The 24924-nt window shown below is 50.2% G+C and overlaps 1 protein-coding gene across 2 annotated transcripts; it reads left to right on the top strand.

Annotated features, from left to right (window-relative positions):
• Positions 1–24040, top strand: LOC119091259 (uncharacterized). 2 transcript variants are annotated; one of them, XM_037213928.1, is made up of 4 exons: positions 1–133; positions 17409–17475; positions 18503–18655; positions 21623–24040. In XM_037213928.1, exons 2-4 carry the CDS (start codon positions 17409–17411, stop codon positions 21826–21828), a joined length of 426 nt encoding a protein of 141 aa, XP_037069823.1. In that variant the 5' UTR covers positions 1–133; the 3' UTR covers positions 21829–24040. The 2 variants fall into 2 exon arrangements, with proteins under 2 accessions (XP_037069823.1, XP_037069824.1); XM_037213929.1 differs by lacking the exon at positions 1–133 and adding an exon at positions 7769–7974.
• Positions 24041–24924: the final 884 nt, after the last annotated feature.

Below are 24924 nucleotides of genomic sequence, written 5' to 3'. Positions count from 1 at the left end.
AGTCGGAGTGGTTCCTGCGCCAGTTCCGCCCCCTGACGGGCCGTGACCGGCGCGGTTCGGTGTCAGCAGGCGCGGGGGCTTCCGCTGCGGGGGAGGCTGCGAGTCCTGGACGTCCGGAGAGCCTCGTCAGCCGGTAAGGACCGGCTCTCGGACGGGCTTTAGGGCGCCCCGCCATCGACAACCTTTGTTGTGGGGTGCGCTGCGGTGGGCGGAGCGCACGGTCCCTGCGGAGTGCCGCGGAAACGGGGTAGTGACGGCCGCTGCAAACGCTGGCGGCGGTGGGGGGAATGGGCACCGAGCAGGTGCATGATGCAAACAGACTGCAGCCGCAGCTTCTGTCAGCCCCTGCCAATCAAACGTCTAGTCGAAGTGTTGTGAATGTGAAGTCCCCGTTTGCGCCTGGAATTCTTTGGTCGAATCTGGAACGGTGCGGCCAGAGAAAATGGTTGACGATCAAACGCTAAATAGCGGTTTCAACCACCTTTCGCATGGGAACCGTACTCTCCTTTCATCTGTCCATAGAGACGATGCTTTTTTCTGCTGTCTGGATGTTTCAGACGTAATTGATCGCTGCAATTAGATGACTGAGCTAATGCTGCTGGCACGCGACTTTTAGTGGATGAAATGTTAAAACACGCAACTTAGACGCTGGATCACGAAACTCCAATTACGTCCCACCTCACTACGCACGCCTGTCCGGTTTCATCTTCAGACTGTACAGCCGCGAAAATGTGCGCACACGGTATGAGCACGTGAACTTTCTATTTCCAAATGTTGTACCCGAGGTCACGTGTCATTTTATTCACGGTCAGTTGAAATGTTTCCAACTCCACTTAAGACCGGTTTAAGTTTGGGTAGCATTATTTTTGTGAGCTGCACACGATCATTTTAATCGTATGAGTCGCAGTTTGCAACGCTCGTACTTTCCATGCGAGCGATATGGATGTTTTGAGGACTACGGCATGCTGACCTCTAACGGCAGCATCGTGCCTGGACATTGTGGATATACTCCGCATACTCCGCGCGTTCTCTTTCTATCGCCCAGGCTGCTCATATAATGACGAATTCTTTGATTCGTCGTCTGCCTGTGGTTGGTTGGAAAGCGACAGAGAGAGAGAGAGAGAGAGAGAGTAGGAGAGAGAGAGAGAGAGAGAGGAAACGAGAGAGAGGAGAGATAGAGAGAGAGAGAGAGGGAGAGAGAGGGAGAAAAGAGAGAGAGAAAGAGAGAGAGAGTAGGTGAAAGAGAGAGAGAGAGAGAGAGAGAGGAGAGAGAGAGAGGAGAAGGAGAGAGAGAGGATAATATATAATATATGCAATCATATATATACACATGTATATATATATAATATATATATATATTAATATTAATATATATTATATTATATTATCGATCTATACTATCTATATCTATATCTATATAACTATCACCAGTAAAGTTGGAAGGCAACTGAATTACAACACACATCTGCCATGCTGCAAGTGCCGCGGCATACCGGTAATCTCGGCGCGTGTTTAAGTGTTACCATTTTACATTACAGTCATATTAAATTTTCATAGATAAGAAGGTGGTAATGGCCTTATTCCTTGGAGAAAACCAGGACAATCGAGATAGAGATGAGTTGATATTTTGCCAATATGTCTTTATCAAAACAATAGCAGAGAAGAGAATTCAAAATTCCCTGCCGATGATCCTGCCCGATTTTTTAGGCTTTTTAAAACAGCAAACCCCAGTTTTCACAGGACACCAATATTCAGTGGATTAAACAACGATGCAGTACACATGTAAGAATTAGAATACACAAAAATACGTCTGCGTGGAAACGAATTCAAGGAAACAGGCATCACGCATCACGCTTCATTCAAGCATGCAGGCGAATCGAAGTAAACAGGCGTCATTGATCACATATCAATCATACATGCAAGCGATTTCAATTGAACATGCATCGCACGTCACGCGTCAGGCATCACTTACACGTGTGAACGCTTTTAAGCACACATCACATGCGATGTGTGATTTGTGACGTGAAAAATCGAGCTGGATCATCGGCAGGCAATTTGAGCTCACTTCTCTGCTGTTGTTTTGACAAAGGCATGTTGCGGAAATATCAACCCATCTATATCTTCATTCCCCTGGTTTTTCTCCTAGGAGTAAGACTATTACTACTGCCTTACCCATGTGAATAATGCTCCTCGCAAATGCACTGAACGGCTTACGTAGGATAAAATTCTCATGGAATTTATTTTGGAAAACCGCAGGCCACGCGCGTTTGATGGACCTTCACGGCAGTCTCAGTTACGCAGGCGTGGGGAGGGGGGGGGGGGGCGTTTAAGCGTCACATGTAACAGTACAGCGCAATCACGCAAAAGTACTGAAGGCCTAAGTATAAGCTTAAGTTGCGTGATTTTTGTATAACCTTGAACGTGAAAAAGGAGGCGCTAAATATTTTGAAAAGTTTTAAACTTTGCAGCTTTAAACTTGCACTTTGCAGGTGCAAGTCGCCTTATTCACCTTATATAGTTCCCCTGGCCAAAGCGAGAAATCGTGCGAAACGTCGAACAGCTGTTGACTCGATGTTCTAACGCAGCGGGGAAAACCTCAGCCTGGAGCATAGTCAAATTTAAGTTATCCCCCTGTTTCGGTGCTTCATAAGAAGTCACAACCAACTTTTGCCGGGGTAAGCAGAAGTTTGCTATAAAAACACGTATGCCAAATATTTTCTCCAGAACTACCACGCCCTGCACGAGTGTTGAAAATCAGCGCGAGTTCTGGGATTGACCCGCCCGAGCTGCCGAACAGCTCGGTGCCGGCGCGTGGCGGGCTGGACGCGCGGCGGCGCTCCCGGCCCTCCCCACGGCGCAGCCGCCGCCTACGCTGCACGGCGCGCGGCATGTCAAACAGATTGGCCTTGATGTAGTGGACGAGCCATCCCATCAGAGCCAATGCGCGTTCCGGTCTGGTGTGCGAGGTCGTCTCGGGACCGCCGTCACGACGCGATGGTCGGAAAGGCCCTCCCAGACCTCTGTCTTCGCGCTTCCAAACAGTGTCTGCAGATCCAGCGTTTTGCTGTCAGCACAGCTGGCTAATTGACGTCTTCCTAGAATGGAGCGACCGACGCCTCGCTCTGGCGCCGCTTTATGAGAAGGGAAGGACGGCGAGGCACGCGGTTACAGATCGATTTCAGTTCCACTGGCATGGTTGCCATGCACACTGTCAGCAGCTTGAGCCCGTCACGTTCTTGGAAGTGTTGATTGCGAGAGAGGCGCAGCTTGCATGTGTCTGGCGTCGACATCTAGATGAGGCCATGAATTATTGATTAAATGAGCTCATGCATAAACTTTGCCAGCAAGGGACCCAGCAACTCTCTTATATCCCTATATATTTGTACCGACTTGCTTGCTCCACGCTGTGCGCCATAGATCCCTGCTGTATTTTACGTCAGATTTGGCACGTGCTTGGGTGGTGTTCAATTTGATTCCCGAAAGTTTTGCAGAATAATTTTGAAGACGGCGCGAGGCAGTCGTGTCTTAAATTACCATTATTATTATATGTAGACAATGAAACGGAGGATCTTTCGGTACGAAACATTAGGTGTAAATTGTAAGATCGCTGATCTGTGGTAGATCAAAGCCAGGCCATGGCTATCAGCGAAGGAAATTCCCAGGGAATCGTTCAATCTGATGCAAAAATGGGTTGTCAGGCTATGCCATATATCTCATATAATCTAAGAGAGTTTCTTAGACAATTAACCAATTATACTTAGGATTGCAACTAGTTCCATTGACCTTGGGTCAGGTATGAAGGTTGTACCGAAGTAAAAGTCAGACTTATTTTTGCTGGCAAATTCGCTTTATGGAGTAATTTTTATCTGATCTGGATCTACTCGCAACTCTTATTTTGACTTCTTGAAGGTAATTGACCTAAAATGGCTCCGATCAATCTTTTTTTTTGGAACATGCCGCCTAGAACCTTTGATACTTACATGCATGAAGCAAACTCAGAATAATCTCGTAAGGTTTTGGTCACCGTGACCTCCTGAAGGTGAAATCCGAGCACTGGCCTGAGATGAACATCAATAATCTTTTGTCTATAACAGATAACTAGGGTAGAGGTGGACGCGTGATGAGGTCTAGGGGCGCATCGGACACCGATGTGGACTTCAACCTTTTGTTTAACCTTATTTGACCCAAAATCATGATCTATAGGCCTCGAAATTCAAGACAAGTGAGCTCACATGCAGACCTACCTACCCGGGGAATTTGGTGTCTTTAACTCTCTTAGATTTTTTCTAAATCTCAGAGGGTTGCATTGCCCCCCCCCCCCCCCCCCACCCGTCCACCGTCCGAGCGCGTAGCAGTGGACGGTCACCCAGGCGTGTGTTGAGCGTTCTAACAACCCTCAGAAATACGTTTATGTGACACATGCACGGTATGTGTTCGTCGCCAAGTTTATGCAGCAGTGTACGCAATGTTTTGGATTTTGTAATCGAGGCTTAGTTACTTTTTATAACAGCATTGTTGACGGCGGTTGAAGTGAAACGGAAACATACGAGTCCTTTAACTTGATGTCATCTGCTGCTGAGAATGCAAACATCTAACATGATTAGATGCATTCAGCAAGTTCATAAAGACAGTTATATTCGGATCGGTTAGGTTTTTCATGGTGAGCGTAGTGACTGGTTTCAGTGACATTTACTCCATCTTCGGTCTTGCAAATACTACAAGTGATGACAACAAGTGTTCTCTGATGTGTAATCAGATGTGGGCGGTGGCATGCGCCTTAAACACACACCCAACGGGGAACGAAGACATTTCACGTGTAGTTCCCTTCCCGGGGCTTAGTCGTAATACGTAAGCTTAGGTTTGGGTTGGAGTTTATAGCCGGTCACATAATGGAGGATCGAGCAGAGCAATGAGCGGTCTTAGCCCGCCCGGCATCAGCCAGTGCCGTCAACCAATCAAGTCGCTGTCAACACCCAGCCACCGCGGGTAGACCGGACGAAACATCAAGAAATGCATTGTCCCTTCGAAGGTTTCAAGCCTAAATGAGACGTACCTTCGTTACATGTCATAGATGCGATTGTCCGATGAGCGATGGCATGGTATATAGGGAAGGTAAATTGGCCTGCTGAAACATAGACCATTTCACACTTTTGAAACGGAAGCAGATGCAACGATCAACAAACGCAGACCCACCAGCCGGGCCAAACAGTATTTTCAGCACCTTTTGGGCTTTGAATCTGCTGCTGGACATCGCGTACCCATCCCAGAAATCGTCACTGCGGAGCGACTTGGCACGTGCCGGGCGACGCTCGAGCCAAATCGACCTCGCCAGCAGCCACTGGCCGCCGAGATGTCGAACTCAGTGACGTCAGACGGCTATTCTGGTGTCCCCAGCCGCCGTCCGGACCGATGTCAAGTCCAACTGTTTCGCCTAAAACAGAAGACGGATGCTCCGCCCGCGCGTTTGGACCATCCGAAACGCGATGTGCTTGTAGAAAACCGAGCCTGGCAGCGGACGTTAGGCCCTGAAAAAGAACATTTAAGATGGAGCAGTCTCGGGCCGTTTTCGGGAGCACGATCGTTCCTTTCAGCACAGTGTCAGCGGCACCAGCCGGCACAGTTAGTGAGGAGGCTATCTGCACTACTCAGGCACAACCAGAGCATTCCGGAAGTCCAGGGGATTTCTAAGCTATCCTGTTCCGGGAACATCTAACGTATTGATAAAATGCACCGACATTCATGATATGTGAAATGGAATGTACCGATCGCGTTGCATGATGGAATGGCTGCTCCAAGTGCTTAAGCGCAGTAATTTCGCGAGGTAGCGCTGAAACCAGTGCCTTTTGTGTAAGCTAGGCTGTCATATCAGTCTTTTCTTGTTCTCTCGTGTGTCTCAAAAATAGGGCGGAGGAGACAGCGAAGAGGGATTGAAGAGGCCAGTAGAAGGAAGAAGGTTGGGGGGAGCTGCGGTGGATGGTAGGCCTCCGCACAGAGGACAAAGGACTGGCCCGGTACCAAAAACGACACTCAGGGCAGGGCTGAAAGCATCATCAGATGGCAAGGCGGCGTTAAGCAAATAACAGAAATGGCCTGCACTGCTGACCACAAACAATCATTGATGCACTCGTGGGCCGAGTGGGCTGCCATGTGGACGCTGACAATGTTGCGGTGGGACCTGTTTGTTCGGGTCCGAATGGAGCGCATGTGCTCTGCCCCTGCATCTGGCACATGGCGATTGATCACTCACGGCATATATATTTTGCTTTAGATTTTATGAGACTGATTACGTTGGATTGGTCACGGTATATTATAAGGCATTCAATCGCGCCTCCGGGGCAGTCGACAGACGTTCAGTATAGTGGCATGGTCTCCGCAGTCAAAGTGCCGCTCAAACAACAAGCTTCGAAAAATTATACCCTTGAATTGGAAGATTAAGAACCAATGGCATGCGCCAATCGCTTTCGTCTTCTTACAAAGGAACTGTCTTGAAATTCTAAAAAGCCAGATGGGAAAGAAAAAAAACTAGCTGATTAGGAAATAAATAAATTGAAGCGCGTGCGGACTGCACAACACAGACGCTGTTATTCCCCTCGACAGAATACCATTGGCAAATTCAAATTCAGAGGAGCGTATGAAAGCGTTTGCCCGCGGTCGATCAGTCTGATGTGAGTGCCTCCGCCGCCTAGCGGTTAAAAGGAACGCTCCTGGAAAAATTCCGAACAGGTCTGGGCGCGTGCGTCGAATTCGTATCAGCGGCGTCAGAGGCCCAGCTGGCCTGCCTGGGACCACGACAGAACTTCCACTGGAGCGACCTGGTGTGGCCCGGTCATGACGTTTTCCCGAAACTCAAATCTTTTTGCAACTACCCGCCGCATCTTCATGCGGTTTCAAGTTGCAAGAAATGGGGGTTCTTCAGTGATGCACTTCGAGGCGTTTGCAAATTTCCTGCAACATTGAAATTTAAACAAAATGAAGACTTCTCAACTCATGTTGGAGAACGCACTGATGATACTTGGATATCTGTTTACATTGGGTCAAGACACGTGGTTAGAGAACGTCCGTAGAATACCAGATAATGTTTGCTCGGCTTAAAATAATGTAAGCCTAATTCCAATTGTTTTATTATCTAAGGAAATATCTCAAAGATGTAGCGCTTCGTCTGGCACTCCGCTGTCGCATCAGATTGAACGATTCCTAAAAATTCCTTCCCCGACAGTCACGGCCTGACTTTCACTTGCCGTAGGCCAGCGACCTTTCAAGGTGCGTCTATTTTTGTACCAAACGATCCGTTATTCAGTTGCCCGCAACTGTTCAAAATTTGGCGCAGGCACGCCGCGCGGTTCGTAGACTATTTTGTATAAACCTGAGGGGGGGGGGGGCAAAATGACACATTCACCCGAGCGCGTGTTAATGTAAGGCATTGGTACCAGTATGTGGCCCACAAAGTCCTTTCGCTCTTGGGCAATGTGTTCCGTTCATGTTCACGTCTGCTGTGTTAAAGGGTCGGGTTGCCACGCCATGAGTGCAGTCTGCGCCTGGCGAGCGCTGAACGATGGTAATTTCATTCGGGTCGATCCCACGCGGCCGCGCCCGGGGCGTTCACCGCTTCCTGCCGCCCCTCTGCCCATGCCCCTCCCCCTCTCGGCCGCGGCGGGCCAGCGCGCCGGACGCGTTCGGTCAGGGGGCGGGGGAGGGGGAGGGGAGGGCGCGCGCCCGCCGCACTCGGGCGGGCGGGCCGCCTGGCGCGGCAGTACGAGGGCGGCGGTGGGGCGGTTGGTGGGCGGCAGGCGTGTGCGGCTTCGGAGCGGCATCCGGACAGGCGGCCGACGCTGGCATGTGAGCGGCAGCCGACGCCAGCAGACGCACGCTATCTGCCAGCCCATCCGACGGACGTCCGGGCGCAGAAGCAAGCCCGGCTCCTTGGCGAACATTTCGGTATTCGCGCACCGTCTCTTCCTAGTGCGCTGGTGCTAGGTAAGTCAGCCGGGGGCGGCGACGTGCTTCATAATCGCTTCATAATCGTGTGCACAGTAATGACGGCATGGTTGCCGTGCTGATAGGGTTTTGTGGAGTGCATATCACTGTAACCAAAATTTTGCGATGCGCTCGATGCTTCGATGCAAACACTGTTATGGGGTCGTGCTTACAGTAAGGCCTGCCTTAGCTCAGAAGTTTGTTCATTCGCGGGTGGGCGTGTCTGAACAGTGACGATGGACCCCCGAGAGCCCACGGCAATGATTGGGCGAGCTCAGTTTTACACTGTCGCTTTCCATGCAACGGCACTGGGTCAATACTGAATCTGTCCGTACGTGTGTTGACGGCGGCTGGCTGGGAGTCTCCCACTTCCACTGTCCCTGGGTTGGAAACGCACCTAACAGGGACCGAGGTTTCCTTGCATAGCCGGTGATACGGCCAGCAGCGCACCCAGTGGCGCTGCCAGGCGCGGTCTTGAACTTTTCAGCTGACGCCTGCTGCGAAGCCAGTAATCAGTAAGCCGGTACCGGGCACGGTACCGGGCACACAAAAACATAGTGAGAATTGAGGGAGCTAAACGCCATTGGTTGTGCGCTATATGCCTTAATGGGCCGAAGTAGCTGATTCTGCTTCTTGACCATATTTGGACTTAGCAGTTATTGATAGATGCGTATGACTCAGTCCCCGTGGCGCCACAGGCTGCTGCCTCAGTAGGCGGAGCTTGGCTGTGAGGCACAGGGTCCTGACTTGCGTTCTTCCATGGAACCACTTGTCCAATCACACCGAATGATTACCATCTGTTAAAAAGAGCCATGCTTGAAGAGCAGGCTGGCAACGTCATGTTTTGCCGCCGCTCATCGGTCTAATCCTTTGAAAAGGATTTTTTTCAGCATTTGGTGTATCCTACAGACCTTATGCTGGCTGCGTCTCTGTGCCGTCCCCCTCCCCCCACATACTAGGCGAGCCTCTACCCCAGAAGCCCAAACAGTGCCTAGAAGCGATGTGTCAGCACGAACAGGGGGCGCCGAGTCGGCACGGCCGACGGGGTGACGGCCAGCTGCCCCGGAGCTGCTGCGGCTACACTTCATACGGTAATAACAGTTCCCACCGAAGTCTTGTCAAATTAGCTCTTAAGCCTCAGGCCGATTAGCCCAGCACCACATCTTTGCGTTGTAAACTTGTCTGGGGTTGTCTTCCTTTCCGGTGCCGGTGAGGTGCAAAAATGCGAAAAGGGTACATCTATACAAAAAGTGTGTCTCCTTTGTGTCTGTGTCTGTGCCTCCGCAAAGGTAGTTTCTGTGGCGAATAAAACCACGAGAGACCAGAAAATTCCAAGCTAACAAAACACTTCTCAGTTTAACAGGGACTTTGAATACTTGTATGTTATCACGAACCTTGCGGTCTGAACGCCTCGCTTCGCTTAAGACCGTGCAGAGTGCGTAACAGCATGTCCCGCAGCTCTTCAGAGGAGTGCACCTGGCTTCGAGTGGCCTCAAGCACCTCGTTTTCAGCGTTATGAGAGGCTTGTAGGTCACGAAGTGCCTGCATAAGGAGGACAGGCTGTCTTTTGATGACTCCGCCATTGGGCACATTTGATCGATTGACCCACGCAGCATGATCCCTAGCTTTATTTCTCCCGTAATTATTAGAAAAGGCATCCCGAAATACAGCTAGTACGCCCGGACAAATTCCTAGCAGTTCAAATATTGGCAGGTCTGTGCGTTGTTATTAACTGTAACGCGGGTGACTACTATAGCATAAACACAGCCAAAAACATCATGGCTGTGAATTCAGCTGCCATGCGGCCATACTGGCACCAAAATATCGCACAATTATCACAGTGTAAGAGGAAATAATGAACGTCAGGCTTCTTATCATTTGTGTGCGGGGATTCCGGCAATAGTGAAGATACTGAAGCAGACGAGATGATAAGCAAGAGGATGCACTGCAACGTTACACATGTCTCACTAAAAAACTGTGCTTTGATCGGCCCAGTTCCGTAAATGGTATGATTGCATCTGTTCACCCGGGAGCTGCACTGGACAGCATTCAGATAAATCACTGATTTCGCACCAGACCATCTTAATGTTCACTAGGACTTCCGTGATAACGTGGGGTCCATTTTTTCTAACTCCCGAACAAGGCTCCGATTACGTCGCGTTATCGGTTCGCACTTTCGCTGGGAAGTTAGTTTGTCGGTTCTGGTGATTACTCGCTTTCTGGTCATGTGTAGCATTTCCCAACGGACATCACTCAGAACCCAACTAACAGTTGACAAGCATTCCACGTTCCGCGAACCCGAGACTCTTAGAACCGATGTGGCTAGCACCGCGGTTGTCAGTGAATCTCGGATCGGCCATGTGCGAGCCTGTACAATCTATATCAGTCGAGACCGCCGGATCGGCAGGACGTGATTCGTCACGTGGTCCACCACTGTCGAGGGTGGTATTCGTCACGTGACCACCACTGTCGGGGCGGGATTCGTCACGTGACCACCACTGTCTGGGTGGATTCGTCACGTGGAACATCACTGTTAGGGTGGGACGCGCAGGTGCACAGGTGGACTTATATACATGGTTCAGCTTGGGTGGAATGTATTTTTTGTTCCGGATTAGATTTAAAATGCCCGATGAAAAGCTGGAATTCAGTCCGAATCTGACTTCCGGCATGGTTAGAGAAGTGCTTGATCTAATGCCGAATCGGTACTCTGAGTCGAATCAAGTTTTGCTATATATATATATACACTCCTGGGATCCCTTATGGTCCTCCAAAAATCCACAAACCCTCTTTTCCCTTAAGGCCGGCTTTTCAGCAAGCGGCACGCCCTCCTATAAACTGTTGAAATTTGCTTGTGCCCTTGCTAACACTCTTAAGCATAGTTGAACACTCTGACTAGTTCTACTTGATTTGCTCAAGAAATTTCGCGGCCTGAGTGTTTGGAAGGCATGGTTATGGCCAGCTTTGATGTTGAAAGCCTTTTTACAAATCTTCCGCTTAAAGAAAAATACACATTTGCGTGAACAGTTTGTTTGTGTCCTGCTCTACGTTCATGAGCTTTACTGCACCCTGTTTTCGCTCTCTATTTGAACAAACTGTCATAAGCTCCTTCCTTATCTTTAATGGAAACCTGTATGCACAAAAAGGAGGCGTGGTGATAGGATTCCCTTTTGGACCCACTTTTGTCAATATATTCATGTGATTTTACGAAAAGCACTTGCCATCCAACTGCCCCCTGGCTTTCGATCATTATTATTTCAGCGACACATTGAACACCCCTTTGTCTTTTCGGCACAGGCTGCGCGTTGATCAATTTCCCTCTTACCTTAACGACAAGCATTCTAACATAAAGTCTACGAAGGAGGAGAGGGATGGAATCGGCTCTTTGTCTTTCATTGATATGCGAGTTCAAAAGTCATAAGGCCAATCTGAAACCTCTGGCTAAAGAAAGTCGACGACCCCTGGTCTTGGACTGAACTTTCTCTCATTCCCGACGCTTTTCAGCTACGTGGTATGAAAACAGCTTTTTACAGAGCTTTCCTTTTCTCTTTTGTTCCGACCTTGATCGGCTCAGATCGTTCGTTCAGGGAAACGGTTTCCCGCCTTCAATCATTAATAATTTGATTAACAGCTTCTTGGATGCTAAACTCGTCAAAGCCTCGACCGTTCGTGAAGGCCTGAAGCTAAATAAACACTTGCTGCTGCCCTATTTTGGAAAAGTCTATGTAAATGAAAAATGAGCTTGCAAACCTGCAACGAGATTTTGTACTCTCTTCTGTCTCCCGGAATAATCTTAGTTAACTCTTTTATTGTTGGTTCTCTCTGTAAGTTAAAAGACAAGCTTCCCAAGTGTTCTGTCTCTGCAGTCATTTATTAATATTGTTTTCCTTCGTGTGGAGCATTTTAGAGGGTTCAACCCTTCTTAATTTGCATTGCAGAGTGCAGCAGCATTTGGGAAGGTCTGACCGTACAGGAAGCATTCATGCACGTCCCAGATCCTTTGCTCATCTGCGACCATTCATTTTACGTATGACACTGGCTTAAGCATTGAAAACGTTTCCGTAATACGACGCAGCAGCAATTCTCTCGATCTTGGATTTAGGATCACTTCATTTGCCTAAAAAGCCGCCATTGAATAGCATGGGTTTGCACATCCTTTGCAACTTATAGGGTAGCCTTTTTCACATGGAGTCGAAGGAGTATTTCGTCGCTCGATTTTTGCATTTTTCAATATGTCTGTTTATGCGCAGAGAGGTCGTGCTGAATGCTGTAACTATGACCGTTGTCATGTCTAGCGACGTTGGTTGAGTGATCTAATATTTCATTGTAACTTGATTGAACTTGTGCCAATCTACTCATCCTGATGATGATGCGCCATGTACCGAAACGGCGACAGTTGCATAAATGATGCCGTCGATTGCTGTCCTTGCCATAAAGTCTTGTTGCTTCTCATTATCCGAAGATGTTACAGACACACAGTCTAGAGCGAGAGCGAGAGCGATATATAGAGCTAGAGATGATATATATATATATATATATATGCATTTACATATATACATATAGATATCTGCATGTATATATGCATATATTGACATCTTTATGAGTATGTTCCTGTAGGTGTCAAAGCTTCTCGAGCGCTTGCGATGGATGGGACAATGCAGATATTACCAGGGATTCATATAAAGCAACTGCATCTTTTTTGTCTGCAATGCTAAAGAAATGAATGGCTTGGCACATGTTTGGTAATATTTCATGTCCCATTCAATGTTCTCTCATGGCAGTTGAGGAACTCATTTCGAATAACGCTAACTTATTAACCATAGTGAACAACCCGGAGATCCGGGTGGACTCGTTTTGAAAATCGGTTATCGTCCAAGTGGAAGCTCTGTCGCAAATCATGCAAGTCAATTCTGAACCAAGTGCACCCCTGCCGAATTGCCAAAGGAGCCTGATCGGAATCTGATTCTGGTCCAGATAAAATACATTGTGGCATCAGATTCGATTCCCCTAGGTCGTACTCAAGATTAATCGAATGGAGCTGTGTCCTTATTCGCCTCAATCCAATATGTGAGCCAGGATCATTTGTCATACAACTATTTTTGCCACGTTTAGAATGTCATGCGGTAATGTCTATGCCTAGAAAGCCTCAGAAATTGCTAGAAAGTTGTTTTTGGGTTTGTAGGTACATGCCTATTTCGTACGTACATGTCTGTTGATTTCGATTATGTTGGACATTTTGCTCTCTGCTTAAAGTGAACCAGTCCAGAAGCCAAGAAAGTCGTAGTTTTGCTGTCCGAGCATAGCGAGTTAGATGGCCTGGATCAAGCCAGGTAGGGAGACTAAAACACTGCTGAGCCTTACGGCACGAAAGTTTACCACCCAGCATTCAAGGTAGCGGCTTTGGAATAATAAGTCGAGCTCAGTGCTACCATGATGCGATCTGGCGTGTACACATGTTGCTGAAACGATTCGCCGAGCAACACGTGCGTTTGCGAGACGCCTTTTATGTGCATGATTACGTACCATTCCAACGTCATTCCAGATCATAGAAGATTCACCGTTTCAACAGTTTTGGAAAATAGTTCACACTATTGACAAGAACACCGGACATGAACAGACAGCAACATCAACAGAATTTCATGGCGTATGGCTATCAGCGTGATGGGGGCCAAGCTGGTGTTCGGGATGGGAGGGGGCAAATCCGTTATTTTGTTTGCCGGGCCATGAAAGCGAAAATGAGCGGCAGGACCACCAAAACTTATGGACACCCTCTCCGCATGAGTGACATCGCTGCCACCCTCTCCGAGTGAGTGACATCGCTGCAGCCAAGGTCCAGAAGAGTCCGCTGTCTCTTCCATTCAGCTTTATGTCGATCTTTATCTGCGAAGGCTGCTCACTAATGTACGAACGGACTTGATACGTATTTCAAACAAGTTTCTTGTTTTTTATGGGATGCGTTACCAAACGAATTACATCAAATGGCGTCAAACAAAACTAGCCGTGGGCATTTACGAATGCGCCAACCTGGTGTCAGTACACACACGTAGGCAGATGCCAGCAGATAATTGATCCAATCACGGAGGGTTTTGCCACCCCTCTTGAGTCAAACCCAGGTGCAAAGTGTCTGCACGAGACTGCCCAACGCCATTGCGTGTGCGATTTACCGATTTACCGTAGTGAAATGTGGCCTGCAGGCTCACATTGAACAGAAAAACAGGCTTCTGGACATAAACATCAATAGGTCAGCATCAGCAGGTCATCAATGGGACATCAATTCCATCAGCTGTGTAACTATAAAAGCTTGCATCTACAGTCTACTACATGTACTTACATGCACTTCGAAATGCATTTAATGAGGCGTGTTTCCTACCCCCGCATGCCACGCTGCCTGACCTTGTTTCCTACCCCCGCATGCCACGCCGCCTGACCTTCCACTGACATTCGTAACCTGAGCCCGAACACGCCCGTCCCGCCACGCACTGTGCAGTTCATTGTGATGGCCGTGATCCTGTCCCGCCGGAAGCGGCCTGCAGTTGCCCGCCGCATGCGCTGCTCATCAGGTGGGGCAGGGCCGGCCGGGGCAGGGGAGGGCCGTGGGTGACTCAGACCCTTGTGACGAGGGGAGCACGGCCGGCCTGCCGGGGCGGGGCGCGGCCCGGCAATCAATACTGCCCGCTGCTAAGCCGGTTTGGAAGCGCCATGGCGGCTGGGGCGTTGTCCGGAGCCTGGAATGGAACGCTGGATTATTGGGCCCCGTCAGAGTGCGTTCAAAGTTTAGGCCACCCTTTGAGGTGCCAAGTGGGAAAATATTCGACCATTGTGAAGAATGGAACTGTCGTCACCACTGGGACTTAGGCCCAGAGGCACACTCCCTGCCGGGGCCGCTGTTATGGGCCCGTACTGCCTGGGCCGCCGTCGATAGGCCCGCCAGTGACCGAATGACTACTTGGAGGACACGCTGCAGGGAGATGACTGTCTAGAGGCTCATTGCTGACCACATGGCTGCCAGTGTCACACTTTTCAACGGATAACCGTCAAGGGGACGCTGTTGTCGGGTGCGGCTGTCTAGAGACTGGCTGGTGGCTCACACTACTGCAAAAGACCGGACTGCATGAAGGTACGAGGTCGTTTGCGTCTACTGATGGCCCCCGCCTGGGGTATCAGCAGCAGCTGACGCCAACTAACTGCGCCTGGTCGCGCTGTGTCGCGCTGTGTCGCGGTTTTGGCCTGCATTCAGCGTTTTGGAAGCACTTTTCGCGCAAAACGATCACGCCATGTACTTTGCGTGAAACAGGCGATACAGTGAATGACCACGCTGCAGCAGTGCAAGCTATGACCTGGCATGCATCACATTAAATTTGCTGGCAGTGTTCGGCGCGTAACAGGGCTCACGATGTCGCAGTGAAGTAGCGGTTCATAGATGCAGAAAGAAGGCCCCGGCACCTATTGTGTTGTCTATGGAAGGTCCAGATCTCCATTTGCTGCCCAGAGTTAGTAAGGGTGAAAATACCGGACTGAAAGGCACAGAACCAGTCTTCTGTCCAGTGGCGGGTCAACCTCTCTTGCCGTTGTGGATGTGGATGCCAGCAACGGCCCGAAGTGTCAACAGCTTAGGGTGTCCTTACTAATGGATGTGAACTCGTCTCCTTAAACTTATTGTAGCCTTGTGACTTTGAATAGAGCTTGGGAATTTCTAGATGGGGAGTGACTGTGAATAGAACGTGGGAATTTCCAGCTTAGAAAATAGCGTCAAATACGGGCTCGCATTTGAGCTAAGGATGAGACTTGGACACGCGACGAACGCGTCCTCTTTCTGCCGAGCGTTCGCTCAAGGCCTGTTAGGAAGAGAGGGTCGCCCTCAGATTTGCGGTGTGATCTATTGGTGTTCCAGAAGCGTCAATTGTGCTAAAGTGACTGGGATTGGCGTTGTGGATGCGAGGAGCGACTCATAGGTTTGGCTAACAGGGTCGGAGCCCCTTTATTTTTCTGGTGAGGAGACGCCGCACAAGACTAGTTTGGACGCAAAATGTGTCACGAGCTGTAATTTCTCAACTTCATAGTGTCTTGGCGCAAGATTACCTGATGCCTTTCCACCAACCCCGTTCAAAAACACCACTGACAGCATATGGCGTAGCTGTTCGCCGACAGCCAGCCATAAACATTACAAATATGACGCTGATCAGAGTTGCTTCGAGTTGATATGAGGTGCTGAGTTGATTGTTTCTGTATCTAAGGCGGGAGGGATTTAAGTGCGAGAGCCACGAACGAAGAACACGCTTTACTTCAGCGCATGCCTTGAGTGTCTGAATTTGGGAGGATGCGCGTGTGTTATGCTGCACGAAATAAAAACACACATTCCGATGTAAGACCTGCAGGCTTTGCGCCAACATCCCGCTGTCTGACTGGGTTGACTGAGCAGCGTTAGCACCTCTCCAACTCCAGAAATATAACGGGTCTTCACCTAAATAAAGGGACTAATGTTTTGGAGCCTTATCGCGTGGCCTGGATTTGTGCTGCCACACAAACTTGTTTGCCGAATCGGACGTTGTATGCACTACTGGAATAACAACTCTAGGCAGAAGAGATAAGCATTGCAATTCGCACCAAACGCTGACCACACTGTTTGGTTTCTGACGCAGAGTTGACAAGCCTGGTGCTGGCGTATTCAAACATGTTCACTGTTCACGCCTTGGTTGCAAATGATCTTGCCGCGCCTGTTACGTTAATTGTGCTCTGTCGTTTCGCGGGATACGGCCAAGGGTTGTAGTAGAAATATTGAAAGCTTTTACCGTTTTTCTAAGTGGAAGAAGCGTTTTGCAACATACTGCTGGACGGTGAGCAACTGTCCTCTTGTCATCGAACCCAGCGGTCCCGCGAGGAAGGACTAGGCTGCACAGGTGGGCCATTTAAGCGAACCAGGCCACGGGCGAGCCAGGTGCGTTGAGTCAGAATGGGGCCACTCTAGCTTATATTCGTAAAATTTAAAATCACGCTGATGATTCCCTGTGGAAGAAATAGGGGATCTTTATATATAATGACTATACCTGCATAATGGTAGCCAAACGTAGACCTACAGCGTGCACCAAACAGTCAGAAGGGCGCGAATAATTTTTGATACAGCATGAAAAGGTTAGCCATACCTCGGTTTTACCGATTTTTATCATGAGTTTGCCTGTCCAAAAACTGTTAAGGTCACAACAGAGTCGTGAGAATAAAAACTTTGCCAAGCTTAAGATGAAAACCAATAAGTGTATCAAGCTGAGCGTAATTAGATGTCGCCGTCACGCTCTTTCGGCTGCGGCTAATTTTACGTCTTATTTAAAGTTTCAACGCAGATCAAAATACTCCGCGCTCTGTCTGCTATCTTTTTCCCAAATGAGGTGTCGACGGAAAATGAGGAGCAAACGTGACGTAATTTGCATTTGTCCCTGTTTCAGATGAACATGGCTGTGTTGAAATCCGTGGCAATAGCTACAGTGACTCTACTGTTGGCGGCTCAGCAGTGTGAGTATCCTGTGATTGGGCGAATTCCGGATAAGTGTCACACTCCGTCCTGCTATTTGACATGTGAGATTTATAAAGTGAGGTTGATGATTGTTCGAATCTGAGCATGCTCCAGCTATTTCATCACATAGCATGTTCGAATCTGAGCATGCTCCAGCTATTTCATCACAAAGCAGCAAGACGAGGTGAGATTTTCATCGTGGGCAATAAATATACGACACCGACGGTCTTCGGGCCCCAAGGCTCGCATTGCTCTTTATTGTTACATATACCTGCATCATGCTGGTACTTTATTTCCGCCAAAATCGCAGCCAGACATGTTCGCTGAACCTTCTGATCTCCACCGGAAACACTGGGCCACGGGCACTCGGCTCCCTATTGCCGACAGATCTCACTGGGTCACGGTCAATGGTTTCCTGTTCCCGTTGACCGCACTGGGTCGTGGCCCTCTCTGGTCACCACTGGCCTCGCTGGGTCACGGCTCTGAGCGGTCTGATTCCGACTGATCATACTAGGTCGTGGCTGCTGGACCCTGTTGGTGCCCATCGCTTTCTGTTGGTTGCGCAGACTGGACAATCTAGCCTCAGCAGAACTCTCAAGAGTCTCACAGTGTGTGTCTACAGTGTGCTGGTTCCATGAACTCGACTAGAGCTCGGCCGCTCACACCGCGTTGGTGGTGTACGACAGGGCTCGGGTAGTCCGGATCTGGGCTTGACAGATGAAAGCCAGCTGTATAGACAGAGGATCTTGACAGGTGCCATGCGGGCCACGACCTTGTTTGTCATCGCAATTGCAGGCAGTCCCGTTCCCAGGAGGTGTTGCCTAATCTGTGCGGTTATCTCCGTCACCTAATTTAGTTTACCCTCGTGAATGCTGGTGTCATTGGCTGTCTGAATGACGGAGCAACACACCCGGACTGACGCCTCTGGTGCGTGTGTTAAATCCCACCATGTGACTGGCCCGTGACCAGCACGACGGGCCACCGCGCGTCACTCGTGCTGACGCGGGCCCTCCGGCACCACTGCAGGCGTCGCCTACAAGTGTTACGTCTGCAGCTGGTCGCCGACGTCACACAACCGCACCGACATCTGCACCCGGGCCAACTTCAACAAGGACGCCGTGAAGACGTTCGGTGGCTGCCCTCACGGCTGCGAGGTCGTCTCGGCGTACGACACGAACGGTGAGGCACCCCCTGGCGGCCATATAGCAGTGCGGGCATATGAAAGATAGCAGTGCGGGCATATGAAAGGAGACGTGTGCGGGGATGGGCGTACGACACGAACGGTGGGGCACCCGTGGTGGCCGGGATAGCCGTGCGGGCACATGAAAGGGGACATGTGCCGAGATCCCAGAGGTGGATCCAGGTTCCCATAGGGTAGCACATCAATGGGATCCTGGGATTTTTCGAGCTCCAGACACATGTCTGCTTGAGATTGGTGTCCGGCAGGGAGAGAAATGGGCAGGCTAAAACATGGTGCCTTGTTCCCTGACTGCCACGTGTGGAATTACATTGGGGGATATTTGTAATGAGTTCGGAATCACTCACTTTGGATCCTTGGTGGATAGTCGGCAGTCATGGCGTGTATCCGAGCCCGGCCAATTATCTTAAAATGATTCCATGATTAAAAAATGAACGCGTGCACCATTTTTACCAGATTATTAGTTTTTTTGCATGCGCTGATACCTGGCGCTGCAATCGCTTTGTAAAGACGAGGTCTTAACACACAAATATAAGGCGCGATGGGTATAAGGCATATTGATATCCAATGTAAGCGATAACATCAATAATTAGGCCGGCATTGCCAATAGGTCGGTCCGACAAAAGTTTGCAAAAGTAATCTCATTTTCGTCGATCTGATGGGTTTCAAATGCGTCTTTGTTTCCTTCTAGCCGTCAAGTTACGTGCTTAAATCAAAAGTTTGACTCCTTGAAACAAGTTACCATGGACAGCGCACTTGATGCGCCCTTTCCCTTAATGAATGTTCTTCTTTTCAAGTGGACAGTAAATACGGCTTAATGTATAAAGTTGGTAATTGTTGTTGGTTGGTAAAGTTGGACCTTGGTAAATGGCGGCAGCTGGTCTTGTGCAGTTAAATGTAAAGCTAATGCGGTGAAAGGAAGCTATTTGCTAGGTGGAGGTCTGTCCAAATTCCCAATTACGTCGTCTAAATACCACGAATTGCTAGATTTTGTCTGTCAGAGAGATTGTTTGAAGGTTAAATTGAATGATCCAATTCTGCAGCAAGCTTTCGCAGGGGTTGGCCGCCTCATGGGATAGTCACCCTCATTTGAGATGTTAGATGCGTTTTCAGCGGCATTAAGCGGGTCAGCCAATCTTGAATTATGGTAATCTACCCCCACCACATTAGACAGAGCATATTCTGCCATCTGCTCCGGGCTAGAAACGTTCGCGAAACGTTTGGGTGACTTCAAAGTGACAGACTTATTATTCTGCTGTAGAAGGCCAAACCATTGAGGCGATGTCGACTTCGACGCTGAACACAACGTGGTCTGTGCGATGGGAGATGCAGGCCGCAGTTAATCCTGACAAGGGAAAATGGAAGACGTACAGTCGGTAGCGAAACATATGGGAGCAGTATATGACGAAGCTCCGTTTGCCAGGAAAGTCATTCTTTTCCGCTGTAGAACAAGTATCGGGGTGCATTATCAGCCAGACGCCTTCGCGACAAGACACGTATGTGATGCACCTTACGTCTGCGAGCAGTGGCGGCGTACGGGGAAGTGCTTATGTCCTGTAAATGTTCTCAGTCTATCAATGCGGGATCATAGTTTGTTGTGACCCATTTCAAGCGGGGTGCGCCGGTAGCAGAGTCCAGATTGAGCGGAGCTTCTTCTTCTCGTGTTCGCACACCTCCAGTGCTTTCCTCTCGACCCGAAGTGCTACGGGAGTCATAACATGCTGCTAAGATCACAACATGAACGCTTGCGCGAGCAGTCTGCCTGCCTGCCGGTTGTAACTCTAGCGCGCACGGTGGTGCTTCTTGACGGTGGGGGGGGGGGGAGGGGGCGCAATTGCATGGCACCGTGACACAGTTGACACATGCTCTCTCTTCCTCTCTCTCTCTCCTCTCTCTCCTCTTCTCTCTCTCTCTCTATCTCTCGCTCTCTCTCTCTATCTCTTCCTCCCTACTCCTCTAATACTCTTCTCTCTCTAATCTAGTCACGTTATCTCTCTCTCTTCTCTCCTCTCTCTCTCTCTACTCTCTCTCTTATCTCTATCTCTCTCGACTTACTCTCTCCTCTCTCGCTCTACTCTCTCTGCTCTCCTCATCTCTTCTCTCTCTCTCTCTCTCTCTCTACTATCTCTTTCCTATCTATCCTATCTCTCCTCTCTCTCTTCTCCTCTCTATCTATCTCTCTCTGTCTCTCTATCTCTCTCTCCTCTCTACTCTCTCTCTCTCTAATTACATATCTATCTCCTCTCTCATCCTCTCCCTCTCTCTCTCTCTCTCTTCCTCTCTCTCTCTCCTCTCTCTATCTCTTCTCTCTCTCTCTCTCTCGCTATCTTCTATCTCTCTCTCTCTCTCTATACTCTCTTCTCTCTCTCTTCTCTTCTCTCTCTTCTCTCTCTCTCTCTCTCTCTATCTCTCTCTCTCTCTCTCTCTCTCTCTCTCTCCATTTCTGTCTCTGCCACTGTCTCTGTCTTGCCAATGTCTCTGTCTCTGCCTTGTCTCTTCTCTGTCTCCTCCCTCGCCCCGCCCTGACCATCTCTCTCCGATCCCTTACTCTCTCTCTCTATCTTCTCTATATCTCTCTCTCTCTCTCTTATCTCTCTCTATCTCTCTCTCTCTCTCTCTCTCGCTCTCTATCTCTCTCTCTCTCTCTCTCGTGGACGTGTTCGATCACTTGAGAAGGAGGGCCGAGTCGCGTTTCGGTTTGGGTGCTGGTTTAAGCCATTTCGTCAGTTGGAAATGCAATTGGCATTGGTTGCGATATGAATTGCCTGCGAACATCCCTGGGGCCGCTGCGAGGCTTCTGCATGTCGCATTGAGGCAAGGGTTTTTATTCCTGGGCCAGTCAGCGTATGACCAGCTGAATAGCTGAGAACATAAGGCATTGTAAAACAGGCTCAGAACTTCTTGACCATTGCTGACATGGTTATCACAGCTGAAATATCCCGTCGCAGGTGAGCTGGAGAACTTCTACCGCAACTGTGTTGTCAAAGGGAAGAAGGTCACCAACGACTGTCGAGAGGAGACCAACGCGGCGGTCCGCAAAACCGTCTGCCGGTGCGACTCTGACCTCTGCAACGACGCGGGGACGTCGACTCCGACGCTCCTCGGAGTCCTGGCGGCGGCAATTTTAACTGTCAGTCTGGCCTTGCGAGGGTAGACGGCGCTACCGTCGCCGTTCGTAAGACGCCTGTAGGGTTGGCGCGGCGTGCTGATGACCCAGCGAGGAGTGAGGAGCACTCGGCTGCCATGCCTGCTGAATGTTCGCTGGTCCGGTCGGTAGAAGATGCGTCGGACGGAGTGCTTGCAATGCCTGCAGCCTTGGCGGTGCTAGGCTCGAGAGCTGGAGCCTGGAGTGTAGTGCGGGGCGGTCCGCTAACGGCCAACGCCCATCACGCCCTGCGGGGGCGGAGCAGGCAGAGCGCGGCAGCGGCAGCGGCGGCGCCGTGGACGGCGCTTGGCGACCCAGCACGCCGCAGCTTCCTATTGGCGCAGTAGCTTTCGCAAGTTGTCGTCGCTGGCATGGCCCATGTCAAGCTTCTGATGGTCAGTCAAATTCTTTCGGCAAGGCGCAGTATTGTCGTGCCCGCGGTGCCATAAGCGCCGCTTAGCTTAAGTCAGCTGCACACTACATCCGCTGTTGACAACCAAGATGTCCGACAGAATTCCGCCGAGCGAAACGCACAGGCACGTCAGCATACGCCACGTACGAGTACGCTGGCAAACTAGCTACTCACGATCGAGTGACTCGGTTCTCCACGCATATCGTCCCACTTGTCTCAGATTCGGTGGGGCAAAATGCCCGATGCTTTGAACTGGCGTGCTTTTGCCTTGTTCATAAATGCCTCTGAGTTGTTTTGATCGTGGCTTGATTATCGTTCAGCCGCGGGAAGCGTGTGTATGTGATGAATTATCATGAAGCAAGTGGTATCGGAAAGAGTGTACTAGATAGTTTCAAATTTTGAAATAATTTTATGCCCTTTGCCGTCGTTTAAAAAAGATTTAATCATTTCGATGACCTGGCCGACTTGCCTAATCTTACGTGGCCGATACAGGAGATGTTCTGCGAAGGGGTCTACAAGTTGATAATTTGGAATCTGATGGAGTTATACTTCGAGCAGTCTCTACATTGATTTACGCAATTTGCTGGCACGCGATTGGCACTTTGCGATACTCTGTAATGCATTTCAAGGCATTCAATGATCTGATGGTATTACGTGAAGTACAAATGTAGCCTGTCCTGATTTCTGTAGCGTTAGATAATTTACTGGGACAGTAACATGTTATGTGGTAGCACGTTCCGCCCACCCGAGGCCGTTATGGCGCAAAAAGTGTTTCTCTTGATAATGCTCATTGTTTCCCAAAATCTGTCCTATTGATTGCGTTAAGTGAAGCCCAGTTTTGATTTCTAACCTGCCGCGTTTAGGTTTGAACAGCTGCCTGTCTAATTGTGAGATAATCGGTAATGCTTAAACTTCCAAAGGTTGAAAAGCTTCCTCCCCAGATTCGTCGTCAAAGTTATGAGGCCAATGGTGCTCGGCCAATTTAACGTCTTCTTGGCTAACGGCTGCATCTGTGACATTGAAGTCAGTTTGATTTGTTTCCCTTTAGTTCTTCTCGATGTGCCGCAGTCATGCGAGGTCATGGGCCCAAACACAATATGGGGGCGTCTATCTGAGCCACTCGTCTGTAATGACAGCGCTTTGTCAATGCTACGTGGATTGCAGTGCCCTAACGTCACTGACTTGACGTTGGTCAGCCACCAACGCTGCATTCCTGCGGCATACACAACTAACTGTGCCACTGGGGGCGCGGCATCCACGTGCCTTCAGCTTCAGGCTCCGGTCCGCGCGCTGTATTAAGCTCAAGCTCCGTCGCCTTTTTCTCCGCGCCGTGAAGCCATGTTGCCGCCAGGGTTCGGCACCCTCCCTTACCGGTCACCCCAGAGAGGTCCCAGTGCCGGAGCCAACGGTCGTGGGTCGGCCAATCGTGCCGCGCAGGCCAGCTTGAACCAGCTCGTAGTTGGTGTGCGTGTGTGGCTATCTGACGGTGTGGCGTGGTAGCAGCCGACGCGTACGCTGTACAGGCGTGTGGACAACACGAGAACTGTAGTCCACGAGGTGCATGACGCGTGTTAGCTGCGCTCGTCGCGATTTTTCTTGTCTCGGCCGTAGCGTTCCGTGTTTCCAGCGCGCCCCGACTCAGCCGTGTGGACCGGAGAGCAGTCACGACACGGGATGTCAGGGCGGAGGTGTCGATCTAAGCTTGTCGTCTTGCTCTTCGTTTCTTCTCGATGTGCTCCAGTCATGTGCACCAGGCCGGTAGTTCAGAGTCTCGTGAGCTGCGGAGGGTCAATACAACTATGTACCAAAGCCGCTTGGTGTGCAGCGCAGTCGTCAGGAGCGCAGATGAGAGGCGGCACTGCACCTCCAGTGAATTACGCCGCTTGTTTACTGCCATGCAGTGCACATGCGCCGGTCAACTCATTACGATGTGGTCAGGCTGACGTGACCACGGCGATCCCGCCGTTCATAGGGCCAGGTACACAACGGTCCACAGGGACTTTCGTCACGCGGGCATGGACGACCTGGGCTACTCCTACCCTGGCGTCAGACAGTCTGTCTATTCAGCCGAGTGCTACTGCTGGCCACCACGTTGCCGTTTCCCCGGAATAGACGCTCCAAGCCAGACCGCCGCTGCACGGACTCCCAACCGAGAACAGGAGACGTGTTCCAACGCGAGGCGTTGGACTGTCACCGGCTGCCATCCGGATGCCTTTCGTTTGGCCTGGTTTTCGCATCGCCTTTACGTCGGAATTAAGCTTTCGCGAACGAAATCAAATCAGCCTGATCAGCAGTACAATCGCAGTGCGTTTATTGACGATTAATAGCGCTGGTAAGCCAGCCAACACCCGAGCCGTCACACCACTCGTGCAGGAGGAAGCGCCACAGGCGTACGGCTTCAGTGGTGCCCTCTGCGCCGCGGCTGTGTCCATCCACACATACCAGACGCCAGCCCGCACGACGAGTGTAAGTCACAACGCCCCGTTCGAGCCAGTGACGTCAACACGCCACGGATTGTGCTGCGCACGGCCCTGCCGCGAGACGTGACACGTGACACGTGACGAGTGACGCGGTCAACGGACCGCCGCGCCGGACGGGCACGCAACGCTTCACACGAGAGTACATCAACAACAGAACCGTCGTCCACAGTCCCCCAGCAACAGGTAACACGTCGGTAAGAGAAGCGTTGCGAT

Source organism: Pollicipes pollicipes, unplaced genomic scaffold (genome assembly GCF_011947565.3).
Source record: "Pollicipes pollicipes isolate AB1234 unplaced genomic scaffold, Ppol_2.1 Scaffold_3447;HRSCAF=4054_pilon_pilon_pilon, whole genome shotgun sequence".
Taxonomy (NCBI): Eukaryota; Metazoa; Arthropoda; class Thecostraca; order Pollicipedomorpha; family Pollicipedidae; genus Pollicipes; species Pollicipes pollicipes.
The sequence above is the reverse complement of the archived record's forward strand: the minus strand, read 5'-3'. Positions and strand labels throughout refer to the sequence as shown.